Source organism: Chelonia mydas, chromosome 23 (genome assembly GCF_015237465.2).
Source record: "Chelonia mydas isolate rCheMyd1 chromosome 23, rCheMyd1.pri.v2, whole genome shotgun sequence".
NCBI lineage: Eukaryota > Metazoa > Chordata > Testudines > Cheloniidae > Chelonia > Chelonia mydas.
This window is the reverse complement of record NC_051263.2, coordinates 5,193,811-5,205,719: the sequence shown is the minus strand read 5'-3', so window position 1 is coordinate 5,205,719 and position 11,909 is coordinate 5,193,811. Positions and strand designations below refer to the sequence as shown.

At 57.8% G+C, this 11,909-nt stretch overlaps 1 protein-coding gene across 1 annotated transcript; it reads left to right on the top strand.

Moving 5' to 3' along the window:
- Window positions 1–1,899: 1,899 nt before the first annotated feature.
- Window positions 1,900–9,611, top strand: LOC114021592. Its single transcript, XM_037884707.2, has 4 exons — window positions 1,900–1,963; window positions 2,058–2,120; window positions 8,059–8,367; window positions 9,255–9,611. Exons 1-4 carry the CDS (start codon window positions 1,939–1,941, stop codon window positions 9,266–9,268), a joined length of 411 nt encoding a protein of 136 aa, XP_037740635.1. The 5' UTR covers window positions 1,900–1,938; the 3' UTR covers window positions 9,269–9,611.
- Window positions 9,612–11,909: the final 2,298 nt, after the last annotated feature.

Sequence of the window (11,909 nt, the reverse complement as noted above, 5' to 3'; positions counted from 1 at the left end):
CTCTAGACTGTTCTCAGTGGTAGCTGATGACAGAACAAGGAGCAATGGTCTCAAGTTGCAGTGGGAGAGGTCTAGGCTGGATATTAGGAAAAACTTTTTCACTAGGAGGGTGGTGAAGCACTGGAATGGGTTACCTAGGGAGGTGGTGGAATCTCCTTCCTTAGATATTTTAAGGTCAGGCTTGACAAAGCCCTGGCTGGGATGATTTAGTCGGGGATTGGTCCTGCTTTGAGCAGGGGGTTGGACTAGATACCTCCTGAGGTCCCTTCCAACCCTGATATTCTATGATTCTATGATTGGTACCGGTCAGCAGCTAGCCATCCAGGCACTGCTGTCATGAAGGAGCTGTCCTCTGGGGTGACGAGGCTGGGCAGCTCACGGCAGGCTCTCGAGGGCTTTCGCTGCTTTAAATACACTCATGCATTTCCCCCCACCCCGTCACCCCGACTCGCCAGCCACCTCTGAACCCTGCTGGTGGAGCAGAAACTGACGTGAACTCCAACAGGCCCTGCATTGCGGGATCCCCGGATGGTCCAGTCCAGCCACAGCTGTTAAAGCCAGCTGCAAACCCCCCCCCAGGCCAGGGCCTCAGCAGGTGTAAATCAGCATCACTCCTCCACTGGAGCTAACGCCGGTTGACCCCCAGCTGGGGAGCTGGCCACATTGACTTCTGCAGCAGCCAGCTGGGGCCTGTCGATCTCAGCGCAGGGGAAGGTCGGACACTCTCGGTTCTGTGACCCTTCTTGGCCGTTCAGCTCCAGCTCAGCCCGTTCCCGCTCCTCTTCCCCTGAAATTGCTGCTTCCCTCAGGCCCCACCGGGGCTCAGACACTGCTGTCGAGGTGCCACCTCGGCCGAGCGCCTGCCTCAGTTTCCCCACCTGCCAAGAGGGGACTGACGCCGCAGACGCAGCTCTCTGGCCAGGCAGTGCCGGGTCCCCTCACTTCAAGGGAGGAGCCAGCACTGGTGGGCTGGGGGGTGGGAAGGATCCGGATTAATGTCGCTGATCAGGCAGGGATCTGGTGGGGAGAGAGGGGCAGCCCGTTTCCACCTGCATTTGGCTTGACAGGGCAGGTGCGCCGGGGACATCTGACCCCCGCAGCTCTGTGGAAAGACTCCCTCAGCCTCCCTGGGGTTTTGATCCAGCCCCGGATGGAGGAGGGTGAGTGTAGGCCCCATGGTGCTGGCTCCCTGCAGCGCCCCATCCAGAGCCCCTGGAGATGCCCATGCTGGGCCCTTGTCCTTGCCACACTGCGAGAGGGTCTCACACCAATGACAGTGCAGTGGGCCTGGGGTGGGCACAGAATCAGGCCCTGTGGTCCCAAAGGATTCAGGAGCTGAGGTCAGTGCACACAGCTTCGAAACCCCCAACCCTCTCAAGGCATTAGGGTGGGCGGCACCTGCACCAAGGGGCCCTCAGTCCTGGCCCCACCCTGCGTCTTTAATCCTTGCGTCCCCCGTGGGTCGGCTGGGCAGGATCTGGGGCACCCGTGCCCTGGCGTTGCGCCTCCCCTCAGCAGAGGGGTCGGGGTTCCCACTCTGTCCTCCCCCGCTCCGCGGCATCACCCATACTCAGCCCAGCCCCTGGGAGCAGCCTGCTGGGTCCAGCCCATGCGGCCCCAGACTGATCCCTGGCAGGCAGTGCTGGGATGAGCTCACAGGGACGGGGAAGGGAAAGCCGGGGAGGGGGGGAGGGGGCCGTGGAGATTCGGATCTAAGGTTGCCAATCCTCCAGGATTGTCCTGGAGTCTCCAGGAATGAATCGTTCCTTGGAGATTATGTCATGTCATGAAACCTCCAGTTAAAACGTCCAACCAAAAGGGACCACCCTGGGTGGAGATCCGGGACCCACCCTCCGGCATTCGCCAATATATAGCCAGGGAGCTCCCTGCCAGCTGCAGACCTCTACAGGGAGCCATCCTGGCTCAGAGACCTCAGCCATGGCCCAGGTCCTGATGATCCTAGGTAAATGCTGCCGGCTGAGCCCACCCGCCTGGCCCCAGGGAGCCTGGTTCAAAGGGCCGTGGCACTCACCCCTTTTCTCTTCTCCCCCCGTTAGCTCTCGGCACCGTCCTGACCAATGTGACCCAGGATACAAAGTTGCCTTGGCCTTGGCACCCAGGTAAGATGCAGGGAGCAAAGAGATTCCCAGGTCCCTTTCTCTCCCCCCTCTCCGTATTAGAGCAGGATCTCCAGGCGGGGGGGTCCCCAGCCCCATAAGAGTCAGGGGCTCGATTTCTGCAGCTCTTTATCGAGCCTCTAGCAACCTATGGATCTATTGGGAGGACACCAGCGGATGGCCCCTAGATGGGTTTGCCTGGAGGGCTGGAGATGGGGCATTCTGAGGTAGGGAGGGAGGTCTGTATCCACCCAGGGGTGTCTGGGGAAGGCTGGGGTGGCAGGTGCTGCTGGTCGGGGAAGAATTAAATGTGCTGGGAGGAGCCCAGGGCTGGGATCGCAGGGGGCTGTGGGTCAGGTGTGAGGGGCACCGGCAGAGCTTGCGGGGAGCCCAGGGCTGGGATAAGCAGGGGGCTGCAGGTCAGGGCTGAGGGGCACCAGCAGAGTCTGGGAGGAGCCCAGGGCTGGGATCGCAGGGGGCTGTGGGTCAGGTGTGAGGGGCACCGGCAGAGCTTGCGGGGAGCCCAGGGCTGGGATAAGCAGGGGGCTGCAGGTCAGGGCTGAGGGACACCAGCAGAGTTTGGGGGGAGCCCAGGGCTGGGATAAGCAGGGGGCTGCAGGTCAGGGCTGAGGGACACCAGCAGAGTTTGGGGGGAGCCCAGGGCTGGGATAAGCAGGGGGCTGCAGGTCAGGGCTGAGGGACACCAGCAGAGTTTGGGGGAGCCCAGGGCTGGGATAAGCAGGGGGCTGCAGGTCAGGGCTGAGGGACACCAGCAGAGTTTGGGGGAGCCCAGGGCTGGGATAAGCAGGGGGCTGCAGGTCAGGGCTGAGGGACACCAGCAGAGTTTGGGGGGAGCCCAGGGCTGGGATAAGCAGGGGGCTGCAGGTCAGGGCTGAGGGACACCAGCAGAGTTTGGGGGGAGCCCAGGGCTGGGATAAGCAGGGGGCTGCAGGTCAGGGCTGAGGGACACCAGCAGAGTTTGGGGGGAGCCCAGGGCTGGGATAAGCAGGGGGCTGCAGGTCAGGGCTGAGGGACACCAGCAGAGTTTGGGGGGAGCCCAGGGCTGGGATAAGCAGGGGGCTGCAGGTCAGGGCTGAGGGACACCAGCCAAGCTGTGTACCGGGAGCTCAGTACTGCAATAACCGCCCCCTGTGAGACCCAAAGGCTAATTTGGGGGACTGGTCAAGCATTTAGGCTGATGGGCTGGTCTCACCCGGGCCCCCACCGCTCTGGACGTGTGTGACTTATCGAAAGAGACGTGACTCCGGCTCACTTTTAGAAATTGTATTAAAATGATTGACCGACCCCAAAGAAACCCCAGGAAGCCGGTCCCCGGAACTGAGCTGCCCGGAGCGCCGCTGACCTAAGGGTCCCGCGCTCCGACCAGCCAGTCCAGGTCGAATCTGTTGCATGGGAATGAAATCAGGAAATCGGATCCATGCGACAAATTCTCCGCCCTTCCGCCGCGGGGGGCAGGAGCCCCGGATCATCTGCCCATTTCACTGGCAGCCCCAAGCCTCAGAACTTCACCAAAGTCAGTCGAATCCGGTTGCTGCTGAATTCTTTGGCTGGAGAAACCAAATTATTGTGCAGTGTCCAAACCGCAGCCCCGAGCCAGATGGAAACCAGTTTGACTGTAGGCTAGTGCGGCGGTTAACCCTTGCCTCCCCCCCGCCCCCCCCCCGAAATGGCCATTCTGACTCTGCTGGGCAGAAATCAGTCGACTCATGGGCAGCTTTCAGCTGCGTAGGCCGGGCAGAATGCAAAGCTCAGCTGAAGCCCTGGCTTTGGCCCAAAGGGATTTTAGGCATCAAATTCCCTAATTACCTTTGAGGATCGGCGGCTTTGAGACTGTTGAGGGCTGTTTCGATGGAGGGGTTTTCCCCCTGGCGCCTTCCTAACAGGAGGGAGGAAGAAGGCTGGGATGGTGCCGGCCGCCATAAACAGCAGACAGACGCCAGCGGTGGGGTAATACAATACTTGCAATAGCCGGGAGAGTTCTCGCTCCAGCTCGGAGGCCGTGGGTCTCCCCTGGCAAAGAATCTGGCATGGCTGTGCAATTTCGCTAGCAGGTTCCCATCGGGTGCAGGGAGACGGGCAAAGGCTGGTGGCTCGTGGTTTCTGGAGTTGTTGGCTTCTCTCCCTGAGGCAGCCAGCTTTGGGGCTCTGGGGCACCTCCTTTCTTCGGGCAAGGCCATCTCCAACGTTCTCATGTTTGGCTTCACTGTGTCGAGGCCTTCGGTGCAGTCAGGAGTGCGGCTGGACACCATGCCACATGGGCCACTCGGGTTCGACATAGATGGGTAGCAGTCCTTCAGCGAGAGACAGGTCAGCCCAGTGGTTGGGGATGTGAGCCAGCAGAAGAGGTCGACAATTCCCTCTGTGAACTTGGCCAAGTTTCCATGCCTCAGTTTCTCCAGGTGTGTTGGGTTGAGGAAGATCATGAGGTGCTCGGATGACAGGTGCCGGAGACGTAGCTGTGGCAGACAGAATTTGGGGGAAAGTCCTCCTGAAGCCAGCAATTTAAAACCTATATTTGTTCCCACCAAGGCGAACCCCCCACAAAAAAATCTCCAAAATACAGAGCAGAGCCCCCTTTTAGGAAAGCCACCACGGTGGCAGACAAATGAAAAATACCACCTCTTTACGGAAAATCCATCCCCAAATCCTTATGAAAATTGAAACCCGCTTAGCAACGAGCGGCCACTCATTGTTCGTGCGTCCGCTGAAGGAAACATGCCTCTCCAACAGCATATGGGCAGATGGCCTGTTTTCCTCTCCAACAGCATGTGGGCAGATGGCCCCCAGACAACACTCAAGAAACATTATGTGGCAGAATCAGATGAGAGGTCAGCCAGTTTCTCTTGCAAAATTTCCATCTCGCTGGAGAAAAGTTACTTAAAAGTTTATCCGAGAAAAATAAATATAAATATAAAATGCAACAACCAGCTCTCGCTCTTCGCGGCAGATCTAAAGGAGGGCAGCGGCAACAGCCCCATTGTACAGCTCGGGAAACTGAGACAAGGAATGAGGAAGTCACGCAGATCGCGTGAGCCCCCTGAAGTGCCTCTCCCGTCCCGTTGGGCTCCAGGCCCGGCCCTGATTCCTGGAAATATATGCTGATTTCTGTGCCAGTTCTTAGCTGCTATAATTTGTGGCTCCCGGAGAGCAGCTCAGATGGACGGAACTTAGCTGTGGAGAGATGATGCTCCCGAGGCAAGGAATGGGGACCCCCGTGGGGAGAGAACGTGCATTTCAACTGTCAGGGATATTCGGACACTTCTCGGGGGGGGGGGGGTGAAGGTGGGGGTGAATAGTTCTAAAGCAGAGCAAAAAGCTGAAAATGTGAAATTTCCCACCAAAGGAACAAGCTGAAATTCTTCATTCCAAGGGGGACTTTTCCCTTCCTCCTGTTCAGACTCTAATGAGTTAAGAGTGGGCAGGACCCAGCCCTTCCAAGCCTGGTTTTTTCAGAATCTAGAAACTGGAGGTGGGTGAGATTTTGGGGGCAAATTGTTTCTTTGATGAACAATGCGCCCTCAGTCAATCTGACACTGTTCGCGAATTTGACACAAGTCAATTCAGCTATTCACAAACCGGCCCGAGGACAAGGAGTGGCCGTGCACACGTAGCCCTTAGGGTAGGGGTCCCCAAACTATGGGCGTGCCCCCCCTAGGGGGGGCACGGAGGAAGGTGGAGGTGGTGGTCTGGGCCAGCCCCCACAAGGGAGTGCCACCCAGCCCTATTCTGCCCCCCAGCTCTGCTCTAGCCCTGTCCCCAGCCAAGTTTGGGGACCACTGCGTTAGGGAGTTGGGGGGGCCCATCTGGCCCTCTTTTCTGAATGAACCTTTATCCCAGTGGTTAGCACCTGTCCCTATGACGGGGCGGCCCCTGCTCCCAATCCCTGCTGTGGAGCAGATGCCAAATGAAGTTTTCCAATTCACCACAAATTCAGAGTTGAGTCGACCGGAGCTGACGGGGGTGTTTTTTTTCTCCAGTTTTTCAAACCCACCCCTGACCCAGAGACTCACTGTTTCCCCCAGCGCCACTGGGAATGGGAAAGCCCCCGTTTGAAATGTCCCGCCAAACGCCACCTTGCTGCTTGTTAACACTTTCCCAGCCCACGATCCATTTGGAAAGGAAAAGGCGTTTGGCCAGGAAATAGCCAAAAGCTTCCATTCGGAAACCACGGTGTCTTTCCATCTTAACAATAGGCTTTTGGCCATTTCTTCCCCCCCCACAAAACATCGATGAAATTGGCACCTTCCCGTGGAAAACTGCAGTTTCAAGCAGCCAGCATTTCATAATGGGAAAAAATTCCATTGGCAATTTTCCAGCCAGTTCCAAATGAAATATTAAATATTGGTGGGTTTTCTTTAATAATGGTGACTGATTATATCAATGTTTCTTTTTAGGCCTTTATTGTGATTTCTATCACTTTAAAGTTTCACAGGATATTAGGGGGAGGTCAGACGATTATTTAAGGACAGTCTCTAATAATCTCTCGAGAACCATTTTTCTTACTTTGCCTATTTGCGAGGGTTGATTAGTATTCAGGGAAACATTTTTTTCCGTGATTTGGGTGTATTTAGTAAAATGGGTTGTTTATTGGCCTTGCTGATAAAAATCTAATCCTTCCCAAACTAAATAGTATATAAATACAGTAGAACCTCAGAGTTGCCAACCGATCAATCAACATTTGGAACCGGAAGTACACAGCCAGGCAGGAGCAGACACCAAAAAATAAAATAGAAATAAAGGCAAATGCAGTACAGTGCTGCGTTAAACGTAAACTACGAAACACACACAGGGAACGGTTCAAACAAGACTTGACGAGGTAAGGAGCCGGGTTCTGGGCTTGTTTCGTTTAAATTAAGGTGGGTAAAAGCAGCATTTTTCGCCTTGTAAAAGCTGTATCAAGTCAGTGCTCAGTTGTGAACTTTTGAAAGCACAATCCCAAGGGTGTGTTCGGAGTTATGAACGATTCAGAGTTACGAGCTACCTCCAGTCCCGAGGTGTTGGTAACGCGGAGGCTCTACGCTGTGTAGACCACTCTGGGGTTCTATATAGGTAGACCACTAGGGGACTGTGACTGTGGTAATTTGTATATTACGTGCCACATCAAATTGAAATTTTAATATAAAGCTTGCAATCAGATCAATGGAAATGACACTGTCTAAAAACAAAAGATGACTCCTATCCCCCCCAAAATACTGTAAAGGGACTGTGTAGGACGGGGAGCAGCCAAGAGCTGGAACGTTAGCGGGGACAGGTGTTTCCACTGCGCGTTTCTGAGCTGTGATCCTGCCTGTTGACAACCCGGGGGGATGGCTGTCAATTAGAGTGGCCCCTGGGCTGCTCTAATCCACGCTGGGAGCCTCGCTGGCCTGGAATCTGAGCTGTAACAGGGTAACCTAAGGGCCAGCTCAGCCCTGTTCAATTGGCCTGTGCTGTAATTAAGTGCATCCCAGCCCGAGGGGGTCAGGGACTTCAGGGGGTCAGGTGATAGATCAGCTGGGCCTTGTAAAAAGGCTGTGAGCACTCAGGCTGGGTGTGGACCTGCTGGCTGGGGGGGGCGGTGAAAGGTGACCCAGAAGGGACTGGGGGCTTACCCAGGCCACGGCTGGCCTGCAGGGCACCAGAACCTTTGTGTGATGGGGACTTTTGAGCTGGACATTTGTTGCTGGGAAAGGGGTCACATTGGTTGCAACTAGGCCAGCAGGGCTAAGACCATCTCCAGTAGAGACCGGGAGGTGTGGAGAGCCCTTCCTTGGGAAGGGAAACTGAGGCAGGGTGCGCTGGCACTGCCACACTCGGCTAGCAGGGGGCACCACGGGGCGACCACACCCTATGCCACACCTGCACCGAACCGGCCCCTCGTCTGTGCCCATGGGGCGGGGGCGGGTGTTAGAACCCACTGCGCGTGTCTTTTTCTGGCCAGATCTGTGCCAAGTCTTTGGATGCCAGGAGCTGGTGAAGCAGGAAGCCTGCGGGAACAAGGTCTATAACAGCCAGACCCATGTGTGCTGCATGAACACCACATACTGGAAGGTGATGGAAAAACCCAGCCCGACCTACGACTGCTGCGGCTTCGAAATCTACGATCAGGAAACGCAGGAGTGTTGCGAAGACCTCAGCATAAAGCCCAAGTGGCACAGGAAACAAAAGGGCAGGAAAGCCTGTTCCCACAGCCCCACTGCGGAGACATGCGGCTCTCCCTCAGCGAGGCAGCCGGCACCGGGTGGAAAGGGTGAGTAGGAATTGCCGGAGTGGGGAAAACTTGGTTACTCCAGTCCCGGCCTCTCCCAGCAGGGGGCAGGGCAGGGGCGCTGGCTCTGGGGGGCGCTCCCGGCTACTCCAGTCCCGGCCTCTCCCAGCAGGGGGCGCTGTGGGGGGCAGGGCAGGGGCACTGGCTCTGGGGGGCGCTCCCGGCTACTCCAGTCCCGGCCTCTCCCAGCAGGGGGCGCTGTGGGGGGCAGGGCAGGGGCACTGGCTCTGGGGGGCGCTCCCAGCTACTCCAGTCCCGGCCTCTCCCAGCAGGGGCCGCTGTGGGGAGCCTGGTTTAGTTCCCCGGTGTCTGCCCTCCAGACGCCCGCCAACCACATTGATCTCGGCACCCCCTGACCCAGGGCCCCGCAGCCGCGCTCGGCCACTCGCTGTGCAACCTGTGGCCCCAGAGGGCCTCCGACACCCCGGGCCTCGTGGGGCTGCCTCTCTTGAGATGAGAAATCGAGGGGGTGCAGTGGAAACAAAGAGCCGCAGGCTCAGGAAGCCCCACTCCCTCCTTTCCAGCGGGCTCGTGCCCAGGAAGCCCTGTCCATCTGCTTCCTCTTTCGGGATCAGACACCTTCCTTCTCCCCCTGGCTCTCTGCTGCCCACCCCCACCACCTGCAGCCAGGGAAATCTTTCAAGCCACACTAGTTGTGATGTGTCATGAGGCCTTGGGCGGTTACCCCCATTGTCGGAAGCTCTTTTTCCTACGTAAAAGGGCTTGATTGCTCCTCCGAAGGAGCCTGAAGGAGGGTGTGTGGCCCTGCCACTGCAGTCCTGAGCCCAACAGCGCCCCGGTCTGAACCCCCCGAGAACCCATGTGTCTCTATCATGCCAGCATCTCTTTTTCCTTTTGTCTCTCCGCAGGAAGAAATGGATGATGCAGAAGACCAGGGCCCCCCGGGCATGAGGCCCTGGCAGGGGGGAGGGGAGGGGTGGGGTGAGCAGGGGGCTGGTGTTTTTATCCTGGGTGCGCTGTGGGATGGAGGGAGGGGTGGGCGCAGCTTGGGGACACTGGGTGGAGTGCAGGAGAGAAGAGTCCTCGGGTGGGGGGCCTGGAAGATGCAGGGACTCTGGAGGTGGGCACTGGAGATGGCATGGGACCCACGGGGACCTAGTGCGTGGGCACAAGCCCTGCCCTCAGCCCTCCAGGGGCCCAAGCCAAAGCCCTCCCCCCGCCACCCCCTGCCCCCGCCCTGAACCCGCTCCCACACCCCAATCCCCTCATCCCCAGCCCCACCCCAGAGCCCTCAACCCCCCAACCCCCTGACCTAGCCTGAGCCCACTCCCACACCCCAAACCTGTCATCCCCAACCCCACCCCCCAGCCCACACCCCCAGCCAGAGCCCTCACCCCCACCCAACCCTCCGCCCCAGCCCTGAGCCCACTTCCCCACACCAATACCCTCATCCCTGGCCCCATCCCCTGAGCCCACACCCCCAGATGGAGTCCTCACCCCCCACCCCAACCCCCTGCCCTGGTCCTGAGACCACTCCCACACCCCAAACCCTGCATCCCCAGCCCCACCCCAGAGCCCACGCCCCCAGCCAGAGCTCTCACCCCCCTAACCCTCTGCCCCAGCCCTGAGCCCACTGCCACAGCCCAATCCCCTCATCCCCAGCCCCACCCCAGAGCCCTCAACCCCCCCACCCTCTGCCCCAGCCCTGAGCCCACTCCCGCACCCCAAACCCCTCATCCCCGGCCCCACCCTCTGAGCCCACACCCCCAGATGGAGTCCTCACCCCCCACCCCAACCCTCTGCCCGAGCCCTGAGCCCACTCCCACACTCCAATCCCCTCATCCCCGGCCCCACCCCAGAGGCCACACCCCCAGCCAGAGCCCTCACCCCCCCAACCCTCTGCCCCAGCCCTGAGCCCCCTCCCACATTCCGAACCCCTTGGCCCCGCCCCTGCCCACACATCCCCTCCATATTGGTGCCCATAACAAAATCCACTCCGCACATGGATGTATAAAATGAGAGCGAACACTGGGACATGCACTAGCCGGGGTGAACCTGGCTCTTGCATGGCTGAGATGTAAGCAGTGCTTGTGCACGTCTAGTGACTTTCGGCGCTTGTGCACTTCTGGTGACTTTCAGCAGCTGTTAGCCAATCCCAGGCCGCATGCAAATTTCTGCATCTCGAATGGCGGCACCCAAGTAGATTCCTAGATTCTGAGGCCAGACGGGACCACCGTGATTGTCTAGTCCGACCTCCTGAGTAACCAGCCCCGAGAACTGCCCCCGGGTCATTTCCGGTTTGAGTTAATAACCCAGAGTAAAGTAACCCCTCTGATTTACCTCTCGTCACGGACTCATGGGACTCGTTCTCTCTCTCGGCTCCGTACAGTCCCTGGGAGGAACCCCCTTCAGAGCGAGAGCCCTTCTTGGGGGTCCATTCTCTCTCAGGGGTTAAGCCCTTCCGCCTCCTGGAACCGCACCTCTCGGAGCCTTCAGCACGCCTGTCTCCCGCCGTGGGCCCACTCGCTCTGGACCCCCAGGGCCTCCACTCCCAGAGGGAATAATGCAATCCTGTTCTCTAGCCCGGAGCGACTCTCAGCCAGCGTAACACAGGAGGGTTTATTGAGAGTCTGAATCCAGCACAGGAAACTCTCAAGGCCCTCTGTAACAACAAACCCTCTCCCACCACCTTGTGACGCACGCAGCACACAAGGAAACTGGAACACGCACAGTATTCATGCAAAACTCTAAGAAAATCCCCTACTTCGTCACACCTCTGATGCACCAATCAGATCGGGCAGGCACCCATCTTATGGATTAGTTAATCGCAGGGTGATGATGAGCCACCCAAGGGATGCAGCTGTGGAAAGTGCAACAAGATCCCAGGCCAAGCATTTCCAGGAGCCAGGGAAGTGCAAGGCACTAGGAATTGCCTGGTGTCTTGCATCCAGTTCTGGTCACATCTAGTCAAGATGGATGAATTCACGCCGGACCAGGTGTGGAGAAGAGCTACCAGGCCGGAAGGGGGGAAAGTATTGGGGGCTTACAAAAGGTGACTGGAAGAGGTTGGCTGTCAGAAACAAGGCCGAAAGGGGACGTGAATACATTGATTGCGGGGAGGAACACCAGGGAGGGATAAGAGCTATCGAAGCTAAAGGTTGACCCAAGACCAACTGGGGATAAATTTAGCAGGGATCAATGCAAGCTGGAGACTAAAAGACGGTTTCTGAGCATCAGAGGAAGGAGTGCCTGGAACAGGACTGGGGGGCAAACATCCAAACTGGTTCAAAGATGACGCTTGAGACGTTTATGGATGGGATGGCTGCCCTAGCAGGGTCTGGACGTCATAACCCAGGGGTTCTCTTCCAACCCTGTGTTGGCCTAGATCCCGTATGCACCAATGGGCTTGCATTTGCACCAATGGGATGACGAAGGCAAAATGTGCTCCCCCTGACTGGATCGCTGGGGGAGCAATATTTACTTCTGAACCTCTATTGCATCTTGGCCTTTAGAAAGACTTGTATATCTCGGGGGAGGACACTCAGGGCTGGTCTGCACAAGGA